The following is a 20,520-nucleotide window of genomic DNA, read 5'->3' on the forward strand; positions in this document are numbered from 1 at the left end:
ATAGGCTATGTTCGGATCCACCGAACACACTTCGGAACGTCCGAACTCCTACGTGTCCATCGGCTCTTCACACCTCATGATCGGATCCACCGAACCTACACTTCGGATCATCCGAACTTGCATGCAAACTGACGTGTCGATCAACTCTTGACACCTCATGATCGGATCCACCGAACCCACTTCGGATCGTCCGAACTCTTCGGTGCTACCGAACCATCTTCGGTCCGTCCGATCATGACCACGGTCAAAATTACACATTAAACCTTCTTAATCACCATTAATCCGTTAATTACCCAATTTGGAATTCGGGCTACTACATTCTCCCCCCCTTAAAAGATTTCGTCCTCGAAATCAGGCTTAGAGGATGAACAAAACGAAATAACAACATCGTTATTACATCTCAATTGTTGTTGAATACAACTGATATTTCGATTACAACTGAAAACACAAACATAAACAAAGTATAACTCAAAAGAGCTCTGGATGCTCCGAACGCATACGACTCTCTAGCTCCCAAGTGGCTTCTTCAGTGCCTCTGCGCTGCCACTGAACTAAGACAAGAGGAATGATCTTATTCCGCAACACCTTGTCTTTGCGATCGAGGATCCGCACTGGTCGTTCCACGTAAGACAAATCCGAATTTAGTTGAACTTCAGAGGGATGCAAGATGTGAGACTCATCTGCTACGTATCGTCTCAACAAAGATACGTGGAACACATCATGAATACTTGATAAGTACGGCGACAATGCAAGTCTGTAAGCCAAATCTCCCACGCTTTCCAATATTTCAAATGGACCAATAAATCTCGGAGACAGCTTACCCTTGAGACCAAATCTCAAAATCCTGCGAAAAGGCGAAACTCGGAGAAACACTTTCTCACCTGGCTGAAATTGAAGAGGTCGACGCTTGATGTTCGCATAACTAGCCTGTCGATCCTGAGCAGTCTTAATCCGCTTCTTGATTACTGCAACCTTATCAATAGCTTGCTGGACTAACTCTGGTCCCTCAACATGTCGTTCCCCAACTTCGTCCCAGAATAATGGAGTACGACAACGTCGCCCATACAACGCCTCAAATGGTGCCATACCAATACTACGATGATAGCTGTTGTTGTACGCGAACTCAATCAAAGGCAAATGATCCTGCCAAGCGGGTCCGAAATCCATAACACAAGCTCGCAACATATCCTCAAGTGTACGGATAGTCCTCTCTGTTTGACCGTCGGTCTCTGGATGATAAGCCGTACTCAAACTTAGTGAAGTACCCAATGCCGACTGAAAACTACCCCAAAATCGTGAGGTAAAACGAGGATCTCTGTCACTGACAATACTGACTGGTACCCCATGCAAACGTACAATCTCTTGAATGTACAATCGAGCCATACGATCGAAAGTGAAGTCACGGTTATAAGGCAGAAAATGAGCAGACTTGGTGAGTCGATCCACCACTACCCAAATAGCATCACTATTCCTCGAAGACAATGGCAAGTGAGTAATGAAGTCCATCGTGATATGCTCCCACTTCCATTCGGGAATAGGTAGATTCAACAATAATCCTCCAGGTCGACGGTGCTCTGCCTTAACCTGCTGACAAACAAGACACTTGGAAACAAACTGATAAACACTGCGCTTCATCCCTTTCCACCAAAATCGTGTCCTCAAATCTTTATACATCTTGTTGCTTCCCGGATGGACACTCAACTTGCTTCGATGAGCCTGAGCCAAGATTTCTTCCCTCAAAGTATCATCCTCTGGTACCACAACCCGATTAGACAAACACAGAAGACCATTAGACTGATAATGGAAATTGCTATCTCCACCAACCAATCGGGCTAATCTCTGAGTCTTGAGATCAGACATCTGTGCATCTCGAATCCGAGCGAACAAAGCTGGTTCAGATAAAATGGTAGCAACACGAATGCTCTCCATACCTTTCCGATGTTTGAAATTAAATCCCAATGAACAACAATCCTGGATAGTACTAATCATAGCACTGGTCTGAAGTGCAGAGATTCTCACCTTGCGACTAAGAGCATCGGCTGTGAGATTCGCAGAACCTGAATGGTATTTGATCTCGCAATCATAATCTTTAAGTAGATCCATCCAACGACGTTGTCTCATGTTCAACTCAGCCTGAGTGAACAGATACTTCAGACTCTTATGATCAGTAAAAATTTCAAACTTAACCCCGTACAAGTAATGACGCCAGATCTTCAGTGCGAACACTATAGCTGCCAACTCTAGATCATGAATAGGGTACTTTTCCTCGTGAGATTTCAGCTGCCTGGAAGCGTAAGCGATCACATGACCATTCTGTGTCAACACACACCCTAAGCCTTGGAAAGAGGCATCGGTGTAAACACTGAAACCATCAGATCCTGACGGTAACGCCAAAACAGGTGCAGAAGTCAGAAGTCGACGAAGCTCTCTGAAACTATCTTCGCACTCAGATGACCACTCAAATGGAACATCCTTCCGAGTAAGTTGCGTCAATGGTCTAGCTACCTGAGAGAAATTCACGATGAAGCGACGATAATACCCTGCCAGACCTAGAAAGCTACGGATCTCAGCCACCGTCGTCGGACGTGACCAATTCAGCACTGCCTCAATCTTGCTAGGATCCACAGAAATTCCTTCCTTGGAAATCACATGACCAAGGAATACTACACGATCAATCCAGAACTCGCACTTACTCAGCTTAGCATACAATTGCTTCTCGCGAAGAATCTGCAACACAATCTTCAAGTGCTGAATATGCTCTTCCACACTGTGAGAATAAATCAAGATATCGTCGATAAAAACCACAACAAACTGATCTAGAAAATCCCGAAAGACTCGATTCATCAGATCCATGAATACTGCTGGCGCATTCGTCATTCCAAATGGCATAACTAGAAACTCGTAATGCCCATATCGAGTACGAAATGCAGTCTTGGAAATATCATCATCTCTAACTCTCATCTGATGATAACCCGATCGCAAGTCAATCTTGGAGTAAACAGAGGTACCCTGAAGCTGATCGAACAAATCATCGATACGAGGTAATGGATACTTGTTTTTGATCGTCACACGATTCAGCTGGCGATAATCAATGCACAATCGCATAGATCCATCTTTCTTCTTGACAAACAAAACTGGAGCTCCCCAAGGTGAAACACTTGGACGAATATAACCTTTATCAAGAAGATCCTGTAATTGCTGCTTCAATTCTCTCATCTCTGACGGAGCAAGACGATAGGGGGCACGAGAAATCGGTGCAGTTCCTGGCATTAACTCAATGCCAAATTCCACCTCTCTAACCGGAGGAAAACCAGGAATCTCATCTGGGAAGACATCAGGAAATTCACAAACCACTGGAATATCCTCTATACCAACACTACCTGTGGACGAATCAATCGCATAGATGAGGTAGCCTTCCCTGCCCGACTCTAAAGCACGACAGGCTTTCAGAGCAGATACCACTGGCATCGGAGGTCGCGCTCCCTCACCATAGAAAAACCAACTAGAGCTCTCAGTCGTACGAAACTGAACAAGCTTCTGGTAACAATCCACGGTAGCTCGGTAGGTAGTCAATAGGTCTATACCTAGAATACAATCAAAATCTTCCATCTCCAAGATCATAAGATTCGCAATCAATTCGTTACCCTCGAAATCTAAAGGACAACCCATCACTAGACGCTTGGCTAAAACCGAATGACCCATCGGAGTAGAAACGGAAAGAATGACGTCTAGAGAAACATACGGTAACTTATGACGCTTAACAAAACGTGCAGAAATGAATGAATGTGATGCTCCGGTATCAATAAGAACAACAGCAGGAATACCGCATAAACGAAAAGTACCTGCTATGACTCTCTCTGTCTCATCTGCAGCCTGATCCTGGTTCAGCGCAAAAACCTGACCTTGGGCACGAGGTCGAAGATTTGAACTACCCACTGCCTGACCCTGCCTCCTCTGCTGAACAGTCGTCTGAGATCCGGAACCAGATCCTGCTCCACCTCGCAACTGAGGACAATTCTTCTTGAGATGACCCATCTCTCCGCACTGAAAACAAGCTCCCGCGGCTGATCGGCATTGCTCCGATGGATGGTTCTTCCCACAATGCACACAAGAAACCTTCTTCTTACCAAAGCGGAAAACACCGCTAGACCGTGATCCAGATCCAGAAGAAGAAGAACCAGATTTCTTGAAAGACTGAGATCGAGGGCTCAAAGTACTCGGAGGTCTAGAAGAAAGAATAGCCCTACCACGCTGGAGACTGATCTCTGCCTGGCGACACCGGTTCACTAACCCATCATAAGAAGTAGGATTATCACAGACAGTGACTCGATCAAAAATCTCCTGGTTAAGACCCTGGAGGAAATGGTCATACTTGGCCTCAGAACTGCCACTGATATGAGGGGCAAAGGGTAACAACTCGAAGAACTTCTGCTGATATTCATCAACAGACATACTCCCCTGCTTAAGATTCAGAAGTTCAATCGTCTTTGCCTGACGAAGGGCTGGAGGAAAATACAGCTGCATGAAAGTCGCACGGAAATCGGCCCAAGTCACCCTACCCTGGGACTGAACTATCGGCGCAGAAGTCGATCGCCACCACTTGCGCGCACGGCCCTCGAGAAGAAAACTAAGGGTCTCCATCTTCTGCTCCTCGGTGCACTGGAATGCTCGGAAACAACTCTCCATGCGCTCTAACCAATCCTCAGCATCATCGGGAGTCTCCCCGCCAACTAAAGGCTTAGGCCCCATCTGAATGAAACGGTGCAAATCAAAACGCCTAGGACCATCCCGACGATGACGATGTTCACGATGACGCCTACGATCGTCCTGGTCACCCCAACGACCTACACTTCCCTGACTACTCTCATCACCAAAGTGGTCAGCCATCGCTACAAGATAGAATAGGGAAAATGGTAAAATGATCAATGAAAATCCCAAAACAGAATCTATATCCCAAAATCGTAAGCATGCTCTGATACCATAAATGTAGTGACCCGTTCCAGAATCACCTACTAATCAAGAACTAAGCATGCAACTTAACTTAATTAATAACAATCAGAGATAATTGCGGAAAAGGCCAACAAACGATAGTTATACAACCCAATCGAAATCCAGAACAACTCGAACTAAAATGAAATATACGGTACAACCATAATGAAAAGAATAGTACTGAAAATTAAACCAACCAGCCACTCACTGTCCTCCTCCTGCTCTTCCTGAGCTGTCCAACCTGAGGCCTGCCCCGTGGGAATGGGGTGTCCAAGATAAACAAAACCGAGGACGTGAGCGATAAGAACGCCCAGTACAAAAGCATGAGTATACAAGCCTATATGAAATGCACATGCTATGATATGATACCAGGGTAGTCAAGAAACAGGAGTAACAAAGGATCTCAAAATGCTCAGTCTAGAGGCGCCAAGTGGATAGTGCCGCGCGGTACTCCTCTGGGTCACTGCATCCACTACAAGAACAGACGTGGACCAAAAATGTCCCGGATCACCGAAGCCCTCCCGACCCGTCGGCCACTGTGTACTCTCGGTGTCCATGCGTCCACAAGACAAGACAGGGCTGAGCGGCCCCACAAGATATAGCTTATCTCGAAAGAGATACAGCTCAACAGTAAAGGCTATCTCGAAGGAGATACGGCTCAACATGAAATGCAACATGCATCATAAAACGTGACATAATAGCATGCATCATATGACATATATCAATGCACCACATAATCATGCAACACATATAAGGATGTATACTCGACCAGGATATCTCGGATAGTACTTTCGTACCTCTATCACAGCAAGCCTAGCCTTACGCAACACCGCTAATCAGGTCTAGAACAAGCCTACGCATCAAAAGCATACCCAATGAACAATACTACCATGCTCGACTAGCAAAACCAGTAATACCAAAGGTTTAGGGTTTACCTTCGTCCGTCGACAGCCCTTTGATGTCAATTGCCTCGTAACTCAGGCGTCGCTACGCTACCAATCCTGGCAGCTCTTGGCTATCGCTCGACCAACAACTAACCCTAGAAACCTTCCAAACCTCTCAACTAGGAGACACAACTTCAAGAATTTGCAATCCAAAATGAGGAATTCCGAGCACTATTTATAGGCTATGTTCGGATCCACCGAACACACTTCGGAACGTCCGAACTCCTACGTGTCCATCGGCTCTTGACACCTCATGATCGGATCCACCGAACCTACACTTCGGATCATCCGAACTTGCATGCAAACTGACGTGTCGATCAACTCTTGACACCTCATGATCGGATCCACCGAACCCACTTCGGATCGTCCGAACTCTTCGGTGCTACCGAACCATCTTCGGTCCGTCCGATCATGACCACGGTCAAAATTACACATTAAACCTTCTTAATCACCATTAATCCGTTAATTATCCAATTTGGAATTCGGGCTACTACATTAATATACAGTAAAAACATACTGAAAGCTTAGCATATACAATGTAATTTCAACATTATATTCAATCATATTCCATATAAATCCAGGCAGTAAAGCATAATATCATGCTAGCATACACAATGTAATTCCACATTATAATCAATCACATGCTAGCAATCACATGCAAGGAAAGAAAACTCATTCTACCCCGCTCACTCTCCTCTATCTCAGTGCTAAGGAACCTATAGTTCAAGGACCTACGGCTCTGATACCACCTGTTGTGGGGACCCGGACGCTAATACAGTCCTTAATCGTCATTGGGACTAATTAATCAAGTATAATGAACAGGGTCTAAATTTTTTTCTTAAATTATACAGCGGAAACGTAATGTAATTAAATTCAAATTACATATTAAACATAACATACAATTATTGTATAATCTACAATAATCCGACTAGGTTCAACTACAAGTCAGTGCTGAATCCTAAGTTGCTTCAAAGCCCGGATCTCCACGCTATCTAGTCCAGCCTCGTACTCTTCTTGACCATGATCCTAGCCCACCTGTTGCCATGCACACATACAAACAAGACAACAGCCGGATAACTCCGGTGAGATATAAATATCCCAGTATAAATCATGTATACATGCCATCATATAAACAATATAAAAGCATATAACAGAAAATCCTATCATATATCAAAATCATGATATAAATCCATTACAAGAATAAATCATATTCTATACATGAACCCTGATCAGGAACATAATTCAATATCAAGAATAAATTCTATTCTAAGCATGTACCAATATCAGGAACATCATTCAACATCCATCAATATCAATCGATATAACTGTCACTCAAACTCGTGACTCTACATTTTAGACTAGACTCAATGCTAGCCTAGGGATCCCGGTTTCCAGACATTGGCATTTCATATCGATCAACAATAATAGAAAAGACTCCAGTTCTATCCACGTCGATATAGTATCGATCACCAGTAATAGAAGAAGCTATGTTTCTATCCACATCAGTATAGTATCGATCACCAGTAATAGAAGAAACTCCGATTCTATCCACATCGATATAACCTCGATCAACAGTAATAGAAGAAGTTATAATTCTATCCACATCGATACAATACTGATCACCAGTAATAGAATGAGCTATAATTCTATCCACATCGATAGCCAATTATCCAGTAGCAGACTATGGCACTTCCGCCAATACACTATCTCATTACATCGTGCAATGTGCCCGTGGTGATCCCACCACTATCAGGCACTTCTGTCATAAGACTACTCGTCTAATACCTGCTATCTATAATCAAGAGAACAAGTATATCAATCAAATCAATGCAATATCAATGCAATAAAGTAAAGTATGTGATTTAGGGAAACTCGAGTCAAACCTCACTCGAGTTGTGCAATCCCAACTCAACATTAATTTATACCTTTATCTTCTCGCTCAGAAGAAGAAGAAGTCCCGACTCTATCTCGGTCCATTCCCAATCTGGTAATAACAATATCGAACAGATATAGTATCAATAAACAACTCAATTTAATACCTGTTCTGATCAATATTCGGATCAAAATAAAATCTGATCAATGTCAATTGAGATATGATCTAATCCATATCGACGATATCGCGATATAATCAAAATCACTACCGAATCTGTTCAATATCAATCAACTGATGTTTCGACGGTATAACAATACAGTCTCGATAATCCCCGTCAGTCCGAACATCACAGATATAATACTAGAACTCATAATTGATATCGATATCAGTCATAATCTCAATAACCATACATATCTGATATGAATTCTCAGTCAAATCGACTCCAAAAATCATAACAATTGCATAATCAATCTGTTCTTCAATCTGACTTCGATTCTATGATGTCTAAAATGACAAGAACATCATATATGAATCCTATTCAATTCTGACAATAGTCTAATTTCAAAACATGTCAAAACGTAGCAAAACTTACGTCAAGTTGTAGCTGACATCGATAGGAACACAATACCGTATTCAGATTCAAAATCGAACGGACAGATTTCTCGTAAATTAATTTCGAAATTTACGAACGAAGCCTTTCCCCAAAGCTTTCCTTTCCATTTATTTTCTGATCCTTAACGTTTATATGTATATATATACACCCATGCTACATACGAGAGACCAAGTGGCATCCTTACGTTTTGCATGACTGGCGCATATGCGCGCCCAAGCCCCGCGCATATGCGCCGGAGGCTTTATCCAAAATTTGCTACTGAGGTGCTCGCGCATATGCGCGAAAATCGTCGCGCAGATGCGCCGAGCCTTCTGTCCATCACGCGCATGTGCGCCATTTCCGTCACGCATATGCGCCGAGTTCTCTGGAGTTTTTCCTCGGCATTTCACCTACCTCGCGCATATGCGCGCCCTGTACTGCGCATATGCGCGAGAGGTTCTGGACATTATGCGCATGTGCGCGCTTACACGTCGCGCATGTGCGCGAATGCACACCCTCGCACATATATTTCGCGTCTTGTCTCATCTTTCTCGGTCCGATCCGATCCGTCTATAATTTCCTTGATTAAATATAAATCATTTCAGATAAATCTCATATTACAGTAATTATACTCAAATCATTTCAGATTACAGTAATCACTTTCTCGGGCCTTACAAGTACCCTCTCCGATCTCCTGATAACCTGGAGTACCTGCAATTGTCCACACACAAAGACAACAACAGCCCCCTTGGGGGTGAGCAAAGCTCCGTATGGAACAACCATCATATATACCACAAGTATCTAAACAATGATATATGGTATGCAATGCATGTATGTCCTGGAGGTATCAGGTAATATGCCTATCCACTGAGCAAATGTCAGAATCAAACGAATCGATATCAAATCAATGCTCGAGCTGGCACACCGGCCTCAATAAGTGATACTCGTATGATAGCGTCGACAAAGCTCCATCACATCCCAAATCTCAAATCAATCGTCGGGGCCACGAATGTCTATGTTTTAAGGGTCATGTAATACCAAACATAGTATTGTGTTCACAAACCCCAGAATCCAATCAAATCATATCAGGGTATCCAAGGATCATAGCTCAACGTGTATGTCATGTATCGATGTATGCATCAAACGATGTGTGTTAACAAAACATTTATTTTATATATCGATATTCAAATCTCAATGTCATATATGCAACATAAACTCAACAAATAAGACATATAGACATGTATTCCCATTTCAATCAATCAAACCAATCCAACATATATCATATAATACAGATACCTGTCATATGTTACCCGGTCGCAACATACCTTAATTCTTCGTTTCCAGTTGATGTAGCCTGAAGATATTGATATTACACTTTATCTACATCAATAACATACTCATTACAATCAATAACATACTCCAAAATCATTAATATAAGTTTCAAATATCATTTGAAACTTCAAAAATTCATATCAAATCCAAATCATATCATAATTCAGTTCCGACTTCGAATATGAGTTTCTTGTCGGTTATTCTACTACATATAAGAAATTCAACTTCAAATACATGATATTCCAGCACTTTGATATTTAGAGCTGCTGGAACCAGAAGAAAATTACCTCAGTCAGAAGCCCTCGACGCGAAGATCACAAATATATAATTTGTTTCGCGTTTGGACAGCGTTTCGAAGTGATTTTTGTACGAAAGAAATGAAGTTTCTCTCGTGTCTCTCGTAGATCTGTCAAACTCAAATGAAGAAAGAAAGGAAAGAAACTCATTCTTATCTTTACCGCTCTCGCGCTCGGGCGATAGAATTCTCGCGCCCGAGCGCGAGACATTCTGTCCCCGAGCTTCAAATGCATCGCGCTCTGGCGGTTAAATGTCCGAGTATACCATTTACATACTCTGGCACTCGGGCGATAATTTCCTACCGCCCGGGCGCCACATCTTCTGTCCAACACATTGGTTTTGGTATTATATTGGCGTCCGGCTTCTCCACTCGAGCTCTTACAACGTCAATTCATATCCAATATTCATTTTCTCAATTTCATTGTCACGATATACATCAATTACATAATCACATGACAATTACATATATTATCGATAATCGCACATGATTTACGATAATACGCTACACAGTCCTTACATAATACGAAGTTGAATGTATTTCAATACGACATCGTTATTGGGTGACTTGAAACTAAGTATTTTTTATGGATTGATTCGACCCATCTTTAATGGATATAGATTTCAGAGATCGTATAATAAAATAACTATATATATATGTGCTAAAAATTATAGTTTTTTTCTTATGATTGTTGTGGGAAAACAATATGATGTCCTACCAAGAGGGTTTATTTCATCATACCCATGTGGACATTGTCCCGATGATAGGATGGATGACCAAGATTTGTCCATACATATATATGACCCACTTTTTTTTGGAATTGTATGTGTGGCAATATCTTACCCGTTGAAATGAAGCGAGAGTAGTGCCCACATAGATAGGATCTCATCTACCGTCAAATAGATGAATATTTTAAGATACTCACATTTAATGTCCAAGGTAGTTATTTAAAACCACCCACACTTAATTAATAGCATACTCTAATTTTAAGTAAATTAAATATTTATCAAAATATATAATTATATCAGAATAATTAAATAAAATTGAACAAATTTTTTTTTTTAAAAAACAATTGCCTAAGTCCATCTAACATGTCCATTTTAACCCTTTTGGCCAGATTCTTACCAAGTAAAATTAACATGATAGAGATTTATCCGGTCAAAAAAATGATCTACAACTTGGAGATAAAGAAGATTGAGAAATTATGTTACACGATCAACTTATTCTCTTTAGTCTGATCATTATCTTTACAGAGTTGGACCGACTTCTCTCATATCTTATCGTGGATCATTTAAAGAATGTCTTTGACCATATTTTTCAAATTTGTTTGTTTTTTTTTTGGTCCCAGCGATCCATTCGGATCGATATAACATAAAGAGAGGTCATAAATCTACTCACACTTCGACAAATCCAACGGCTGTTGCAGCCTCACAAGGATATCGACGGCTACAACGTATAAAATACCTGGAAGAACATTCACCGTAAAGGCCTCCCAACCGATACGACAGCTACCCGAGCCTCCAGCTTCGTAAGCACCACGTCCAGCTGTGTATAGCCTGTCTGGAATCAAACCCCCGAAATATTCATAATTATGAAATCACCCCTATCATGACTTAAATAGACAATCCATCAAGTTTCGAAGTTTTATGTTTCGAGTCCTTAAAAATGTATGTAATTAATATTTGACCTAAGTTATGGCTCATTCGCTGGCGACAGGCTGTCAGCAACAAAGTGAAGACTAGTCCTCCTACCTTACAATCTCTTCCTTCTCTCTTTCACATACAGCAATATTTCCTCTGTTGAGTTATTGTTCTCTCTCTTTCTCTAGGGTTTTTTTTTTTGGGATTTACCGGCGGTTTCGCATTCTAAGTTTGGAATCGCTGGATCGTTGCTTGGGAACTTGTAAGCTTTCTCCTCATCTTATTTTCTTTGTATTTTTCTCGGAATTTTATATTTGGTTGCTTCATTGTTGTATGAATGTTCGGGTTTTACGAAGGATCTTTTTTTTCCTGAAGTCGTTCCATGAGAACGATTAAAATTTGCATAGTTTCTTATAAAAAAAGAAGAAGAACGATTAATTTTTTTCTGCGCATCTGCATGTTCGTTTACTTTTAGTGATTTTAGTTGATTTTTTCATATGCTTGTTCCCATGTTTATATGCTTATTTTTTGTAGTGGAGAGTTGGCTTAACTAAAAATTATAGGAATGAATCGATGAGTTATATGTGCGTGTGCGTATAAGGTGCTAAATGATTTTGCTGGATGGAAAGTTTAAAAGTTTAACTTAAGAAGGGGAAATCTAGATAACCATCTACTTCAAATTATTTTGGTCGATATATATCTCATTGTTTCTCGGGCTGGTAGATGATTTGTGTTGGTTTTCAGGGAATTTTGAAGACATTAAAATCGATGAACTTTAATATTTGTCCTTTCAAATTTTCTAATTAGAGATGCCACATGTGAGGTGTTCATAATGGATGGAAGTTTTTAGAAAGAACTCTGGACACCTTTGACGGATCATGAGAATTTGTTTCTATAAAGAATATTTATGTTCAATTTCCATTTATTGTATTTCACGTGTCTCTTTGCTATCAAAACTTTCCGTTATTATTCAACGCCACTCGATCATGCACTCATGCATGTCTCTGTCCATTTAAATTATTGTGATGTTTTTTCAGTGATACACTATTTATATTCAATGATATTGATACTCGAAAAACACTTATTAAGTCAGCATAAATTTATATGTGGTGCTTGAATTGAGAAAGAAATTGATGGAAGCAAGAATAAGAACATTGATTGGGTTTTGAATTGATTGCTTAATAATGTGTTATTACATCTTCTTTATCCATTTCTATTTTCCTCTTCTTCGGTTTTTTGTCCTGTGAAATTAGCTGTGCTTGACCTTCATTCTACAAACTTTTAGTGGCTAGATTCTCTTCATGTATATTTGTGTTGCTTTGCACTTAGTTTTCGTAGGTTAATTTTGTTCGTCGTGAGGATCATAACACCGCTGATCGTATTGTGGAGTTGAGAAAGCGCTTCATGCATCTATCTTTGTCTCACTATTGGAATATGACAGTAAATGCATCACATCGCATACATGTGCACGATCATCTGTGTAATGTTGATTGCCAAAGGAAAATTTTTTCTTATGTATTATACAATTATCTAAGCTGCACAGCTGTTTAATGTGTTCTTTGCAGGAGCATAAATTTATGATTTTGCTCCCCTATAAACATTGTAGGTTGTCAGACTTGTGGTGCTGTCCTTGAAGGTCAATCGTTTCCGCAGTTCTTGATATCTGCAGATGATTTCAAACCAAGTCCCATTGAGACTCAGAATTGTGACCTTTTCCTGCTCTTGGCTTGAGGAACACCTAAATAATCTATCAAGTGGCCTTATATGGTTGTTTTGGAGACAACAGGAGCCTTGAACAGTCTCTTTCAACAATACTCAGATTGCTTGCAAACTCTAAGATTGATCTTGTACTCAACACGGGGTTTATTTGCGTTCATGTTAGCGGAGAGCATGCGTGGAATCCGTGCTTTGGGTAATGCCCCTGACGAGATTTGTTGGTGATGCACTTGGTGTCGTGACGATTTGTCTTGTTGCTCTATTATTCCTTCTAGGTTTGTTTTGCATTGTATATTCCTTTTACTTCCGGAATCGGATTCGCGATCAAAGCCTTGTTCAGCTCAGTTATTTTAGTGGTCCTTGGATTATCAGAATCACATTCATCTTTTTTGCTGTCTGGTGGGGTATTGGTGAGATTATTAGGTCGAAACTGTTGAGGCGCAACGGACGAGTCTTGAATGCCCTAAGTTTGAGATGGCAGGAAAATATTTGCAAATGTTACATCGTATCAAACCTGGGATTTGCAGAACCATGCCTGTTTCTCACCCTCATTTTCCTTCTTCGTGCATCTTTACAGAGATCTGGAACGTTAAGCAGGCAGTGGAACGTAAAAACAGCTGGATATGTTCTTCTGTATTGCTTCCCCATGTTCATTCTTCAGCTTGTAGTTATTCTAATCGAACCCGAGTATAAGAAGCACAAAAATTCCAAACTACCTTCTTATTTCATCAGAACCGCGGCTGGAATAAACAACAGTGATGTTATCCTCTGCACTTACCCTCTGTTGAGTACCATATTTCTTGGTCTTTTTGCCGTCATACTAACTGCCTACTTGTTCTGCCTTGGTAGGCGAATTCTTCATCTGGTCATCAATAAGCGTCTGCAAAAGAGAGTGTACACATTAATCTTTTCGATTTCTATTTTTTTCTCATTAAGAGTCATTCTACTCAGTTTATCCGTCCTATCTGGGCCAGAAACGCTCATGTACGATGCCTTAGCCTTCCTAGCTTTTCTTTCCCTTTTATGTTGTGCCTGTGTGGGCATTTATATGCTCGTATACCTTCCTGTAGCCGACTCTCTATCTTTAAGGAGGAGAAAGAACGAGTATAACGATACTATATCTTTAATTGCTAATCAGACCCCTGTAGGAGTGAGTAAAGTGGGTAGCCCTGCAAGAGACTCGGCTGCTTCAGCAAATCGTGGGTCAATTTCTTTTCGCACAATGGAGATAGAGGCTTCGGGAGCAGATTTTGTGGAGCTGAGTCTCTTCACTTCGACTCCACCGTGTTCGCCTAGACGGATTGGCTGGCCGATGATCCCAACCGCTCAAGGCCTGGGGCACTATATTGCTGAAACTTCACCGGGACGCTGATTACTGCCAAAATGAATTCGGTGAAGAATATTTTTGAGATGAACTTGAAGCTGTTTGTAAAGGATTTTTAGATGAATGAAGATTTTTTCCTGCTAATTTTGGATTTGGTTTTGAGTTAAAGTGGTTTGTTTTTATCGCCCCTTCCCCTTTTTCTGTGGTACTCTTTTTATTTGGCTCTTTTGAATGTTGTACCTTGTGATGACAAATTTACTGCTCATTTATGATCAAGGCTGTTCGGTTTTCTTTCGTGTATTCGCATATGTTGTAATCTTGTTCGAGGTCGGTCGGTTACCAATAGATATGGGGCAACACATTTACCCCATAAGATGATGATAGTCCCTAAATAAATTGTTTGTGTTTGCACAAAAAATTGCGGATCGGACGGCAAAGCACAATATCATGTCAGATTTACGATTAATCCATCTTCTTCAATCAGACCATGTAAATTTCAAATCGGTTGTTGATTCTAATTGTTTTCATAAATTACATACTGAGAATTTAAATGAGAAATTTGAATTTTGCAAGAAAATCCATGAATAATATCTAATTTAATTTAGTTGTTATGAATTGAAATAACATTTTACTATAAAGTCAAAAGAATATTATAAGATGGAGAAATTACGCTACTGAAAATTGAAATAGACGAATGAAAAGTTGAGAGAATTTGCAGAAGTTTTGTTGTAGGTTTTTGTTGATGAGTTTGATGATTTGTCGAGAGCTTTATTCTGATAACTCCGCTTATTTTTGTTTGTCTTCTTTTGAGTAGTTTGACTCATCTTCCATGATTATCAGTTATGGATGTGAGTCTAACTTCATGTTCTTTCAAACCTACTTAATTTCTAATAAACTTTAGCGGTCGATGGATTTTGACATAATATAATCTTTGACAACTAATGGATCGTTTGTTTACCTTGAATTGAAGCAAATAATAAGTAATATATAGCTGCTGCTGGTTGGCTGAGTCACCATGATTTACCTCCTCTCATAATCCAGTCGGATTGGGCTGAGAGACGTCTAAGATGAGCAATTTCACCTTTTGGAGCAATAATAAGTAATATAATAATAAATAATGTAACAGCTTTTTAGGGCCTAATTTCGGGAAAAGGATATGTCATGTCTCGTTCATCAGCGACTATATATATATATATTGATTAGTTGATATAAATGACCTTTATGTTAAAGTACATTTGGCATAATTAAGGTTTGGTTTAGAAAAATACTTTAAAAATGTTTTTGTAGTGATTGATAAGTGAAAAACTTAAAATATGTACTTAGCACCATATCGTTTGTGTACCAAAAAATAAATAAAATTCTGATCCACGAAAATATAATTCAAAATTTAACTTCTTCAGTGCTTATTCACGTTTTGTTTTGAATTAAAAGTTAATTATTTTCTTGGGATAAATGATATTCAATGTTAAACAATCATAATCATATCATTCATTTTATGTTCAGATTCGTGAAGTTCGATTTCCATTGATGGAATGATTCGATATCGTTTAGTTTGATATTTTTAAAATTTATTTATTTATTACGAATCAAATACGAGATTATGCGTCGAAAATGTGCTTAATATTTATTTCTTTGTATTTAATATAATATATATTTAATAATAATAAATATATAAAAGAGTTAAGGTACCTAAATAATATGTTTGGTGTGCCCATTCACATAGCCTCGAGGCTCCGTTGCTTGCTACCTTCCTGCATCACCATTCACTCATTCAAAGGCTTCCCCATTCGGAAACCGTAGACCAATTGCATTTGTTTTGCTTGAGAGAAAGTTTGTTGGACCAGAAGAATGGCGTCATTCAACGAAGCACCGCCGGGAGATGTGAAATCGGGGGATAAGATCTTCAGAACCAAGTGCGCTCAATGCCATACTGTCGACAAAGGCGCCGGCCACAAACAAGGTCCGTCCCCTTTTCCTGTTATTTTCATCTTTTATTGTTTTGTTCATCTGAGATTTTGTGATACCTGATTGATCGATACTTTCAACTTGGTGGGATGTATCCTGAGGAGAACGAACTTTAGTCAAATTTAACGCGTTTTGTCTTTTACAAATAACCATGAATTTTGCTCACTCGTCTTCTCAAACTTTCGAACATTGATGTATAGATCTCTTGTTTATGATTTCGTACTTGTTTTGCTTTTATTTCGACAAATGGAGAATGGAGCCCGTTATTTTCGAGGTGATCTTGATTATAGTAAATTGTTTTTTTATATTCTTTCATTAATTCAGATTCTTGGTGTTTTTTGTCCCTGTACTTAAATACTTGATCCAGAAACCTAGTACGTGGCAAAACTTAATATTTACAGAAACATGATTCTCCTATTTTATTTGATTATGTTATTCAATTACACTCCTTTTGGATTTGGATTTTGTTGAGGAAAGCGGGAGAAATAAAAATCTGATGATTATATTTTGTAACATCAGCTCTAAAAAATATTTGGAAGTAGCTAATATTATGAAAAGGAAATACTAAAAAAAGATTTATTAGCCAAGTTAGCTTACACCATAGACTCATAAGTGAGCATGTTCGGAATGATATGTTTATTTGGATTAAGTTCAATTGATTGGGGTGTGGGTACAAGCTGTAAATTTTAAATTTCTAAAATGAAAATCAAATAGTTGGCCAAAACTTGATAATCTTTGCTCTGGCTGCCAATTGACGAGTGGTGAATAGTGGTTTCGTACTTTTGCTTTGAGAAAATTCTCATGTGTTTTGGAACTCCAGGACCGAACTTGAATGGCCTTTTTGGTAGACAATCTGGCACCACCCCTGGGTATTCTTACTCTGCTGCCAATAAAAACATGGCTGTAAATTGGGGAGAGAATACACTCTATGATTACTTGCTTAATCCTAAGAAGGTATGTACATGTGCATTCAAATTTCAAAGATATGTGATTTGTTAAATTTTTTTATTTTCTTGTGTGTCTAATCATTGTACAGATCTGTCTTCTCATAGTTATCTTAGAAATTAGTTTTGTCAAATTTTGTCTATTTCAATAAGGTGTGTGTGTGTGTGTGTGTAATTCTTCTTAGCCTGACGGAGTCTTTCTCTGTGTACAGTTGCTGATACCTAGCGCGGTCATGAAAGAATTTCATTTTTCCATGAAGTGGATGGCCGTGTTATTTTTATCTTTTTCTCTTTTATGTTATTTTACAATTTTCACGTATCTGAAATGATTGAATAATGAAAGTTGAAATGAATACATGGATGAAAATTTTACATATTATTTTATTTTGAAAATGCTGTTACTCCATATTATCTTATGTTTACTTTTGCACTTCCATTTCAGTTTTTCTTTTAAGTATATATTTATATTTGTGAATTTTGATATAAGTATGATTTCAATTTTTAACCTCCGTGATCATACCATGACTGGTCAATTTAATGGTTCAATAAACTGTCTGAATTTTGAACATTGACTATTTGCAAAAAACAATTATATAATTCATCTTTTGCATGAATTGGAATATCTTGTTAACTGCCTCTTCAAATTTCTGCCAGCCAAGGATGTGGTTAATTTCATGGCCCATACATTTCTCATTAGCATGGTTGTCATCTAACATGGTTTCTAATTTATAAAAATTAACTAATATGGCTTCTCTAATATCAAGCATAAGTAAAATGTATGCATCTCTTAATATTTGTTTTTGAATTTTCGTTTTCTGCTTTTTAAATTATAATTTGATAACTGGGTCCATGACTTGAGGCTCTGGTATGTCTTCAAAGGTTGAGGGCATAACTGGGACATAATGTGTTGTATGCACGTCTCTCCCGCCTAATAACATTTCTTCTATTGTGTTCCCTTTACTCTTACTCCAATTCACGGGTTAAGGTTGTCTTGTTCCAAGACCACTTCTTTATTTGGTCTTGAGGGCATTGATTTTCACACAGAGACCATTATCAGCTTGTGGTTATATGCGACTAGTTGCTTTTCAATTTATAGTCTCAGTCTTTCTTTTTAATTAAAAAGCATTTCCTATGGCGTGATTTATCAGAGTTTTTTGTACATGCCATAATAAACATGTTTCTTTGGGTAATTATGGAAATGATTGTATGAGAGAATGTCTACACTGCTATACCACATACCGTTGGGTTGTATTTGTATTTGACAATTGATTTTATATTAAAGAAAATCATTGGACTTGACGTGATGTCTTGATGGGAAAGTCAAATTCACCCATAGATTAACTCATGGATATGTAGAATTTGAAAGATGAAAGCAAATTCTCTTCTTCTTTTTTTTTATTGTCGCCGACCCTTTGGTAACCTTGCTATGTAAATGGTGTCCAAAAATAACCGTCCTCTAGAAACATGTAAAGTGACGAGGAGGATTTGCTTGCTTGGATGTCCGGTGTCCACTAATATGTATGATATCTCAATCTGGTTACTCTCCATGGATGCAGTACATACCAGGAACAAAGATGGTTTTTCCTGGACTGAAGAAACCTCAAGAACGTGCAGATCTAATTGCATATCTCAAGGAGGCAACCAGTTGAAGATATATTATCTGCGAAAGAGCATATTGCAATTTCTGATTGTTGGTTCGAGCCTGGGATTTTTTTCCCTAGTAACAGTTAACCAAATGATTTTTAGTAGAATAAGAGATTCATTATTCTAAGCTGTGCTCATTTATCTGTTTGTCCATGCCAGCAGTAGAGAAATTTTGATGTTAATTCTGAATTTTGTACTCGATAAACCGAGGAAAACATTGAAAATATATTAATAAATCACGCCATTTGGAACTGTGTGTTGGTTTTGTGACCCAAGTGCCACAATAAGTGAACGTCTTGGACGTCAGTTCTCAATTCCCTAATGAAAACATGAGAACTTCCAGACGATCCACGTGATCTTGTGCGGTAGCAACTTAAATACATTATTGGATATTTAATTAACAGTTTTAAGTATCTAATTTATGGTTTAAATAGACTATTTATTTGATAAAGTTGGTCAATTGAAAAGGTGGTTTTTCTGCTATCAACACATGTTGATAGAATATGTAAATATCCAAAAACCTGATCAGAAATCGGTCTAGGACGTTCCTATATATGTAAACCTGGACGTTGCATCTCAAGTTATTTGATTTGAATTTATTTCATGTTGGTTTCTTAATCGCTAAAGTGATCTTACCATAAAGTCGATAGATTCTAAATTATATGATCAAACTTGAATTACCTATAAGTATGTGATGCTTGGAAGTAAAATTAGAGTTGTAGGTAAACTAAAATTCATAAATCATAATTATAAGGCATTTAAGCATCACCCAAAGGTTGATCATTTGTTCACGTAGCATGCATGAGCATGTTATTGAAATGACGAACATTGCAGCAAGACTTGAGTCCTTAGGGATGAATGTGAATGAGAATTTCCTTGTTCAATTGGCCATAAACTCATTACCGTCTGAGTTTGGTCCATTCCAAATGAACTATATAAAATATCATGAAAGACAAATGGAATGTGAATGAACTTCACGGTATGCTAGTTCAAGATGAAACAAGACTTAAGAATCAAGGAACTCATCCTATTGATCATACCAATGAACTAGAAAGAAAGCTGGATCTGCCCAAATCCAGGAAACAACAATTTGAAGTGTTTCTTTGGTGGAAAACGACACTTTCAGAAAGATGGCCTGAAACTTAAGGCATGGTTCGAAAAAAAAGGTATGTTTCATGTTTTCGTATGTAACGGGACACTAATTATATGATAATGGGGTGAGCAAAAATCGAACCGAACGAGCTATTGTGTGTTTTACAACT

The 20,520-nt window shown here is 38.8% G+C and overlaps 2 protein-coding genes across 5 annotated transcripts; both read left to right on the forward strand.

The window, feature by feature from the left end:
* Window positions 1-11,741: 11,741 nt before the first annotated feature.
* Window positions 11,742-14,999, forward strand: LOC140823899 (uncharacterized). 2 transcript variants are annotated; one of them, XM_073185472.1, is made up of 2 exons: window positions 11,742-11,927; window positions 13,231-14,999. In XM_073185472.1, the coding sequence occupies exon 2, from the start codon at window positions 13,581-13,583 to the stop codon at window positions 14,751-14,753; it is 1,173 nt and encodes a 390-aa protein (XP_073041573.1). In that variant the 5' UTR covers window positions 11,742-11,927; window positions 13,231-13,580; the 3' UTR covers window positions 14,754-14,999. The 2 variants fall into 2 exon arrangements, with proteins under 2 accessions (XP_073041573.1, XP_073041572.1); XM_073185471.1 differs by having other exon boundaries at window positions 13,272-14,999.
* A 1,402-nt stretch (window positions 15,000-16,401) lies between these two features.
* LOC140823900 (cytochrome c) lies at window positions 16,402-19,510 on the forward strand. 3 transcript variants are annotated; one of them, XM_073185473.1, is made up of 3 exons: window positions 16,402-16,665; window positions 17,491-17,624; window positions 17,827-18,785. In XM_073185473.1, exons 1-3 carry the CDS (start codon window positions 16,554-16,556, stop codon window positions 17,941-17,943), a joined length of 363 nt encoding a protein of 120 aa, XP_073041574.1. In that variant the 5' UTR covers window positions 16,402-16,553; the 3' UTR covers window positions 17,944-18,785. The 3 variants fall into 3 exon arrangements, with proteins under 3 accessions (XP_073041574.1, XP_073041576.1, XP_073041575.1); XM_073185475.1 differs by lacking the exon at window positions 17,827-18,785 and adding an exon at window positions 19,024-19,336 and having other exon boundaries at window positions 16,403-16,665; XM_073185474.1 differs by lacking the exon at window positions 17,827-18,785 and adding an exon at window positions 19,171-19,510 and having other exon boundaries at window positions 16,408-16,665.
* Window positions 19,511-20,520: the final 1,010 nt, after the last annotated feature.

Source organism: Primulina eburnea, chromosome 2 (genome assembly GCF_022965805.1).
Source record: "Primulina eburnea isolate SZY01 chromosome 2, ASM2296580v1, whole genome shotgun sequence".
Taxonomy (NCBI): domain Eukaryota; kingdom Viridiplantae; phylum Streptophyta; class Magnoliopsida; order Lamiales; family Gesneriaceae; genus Primulina; species Primulina eburnea.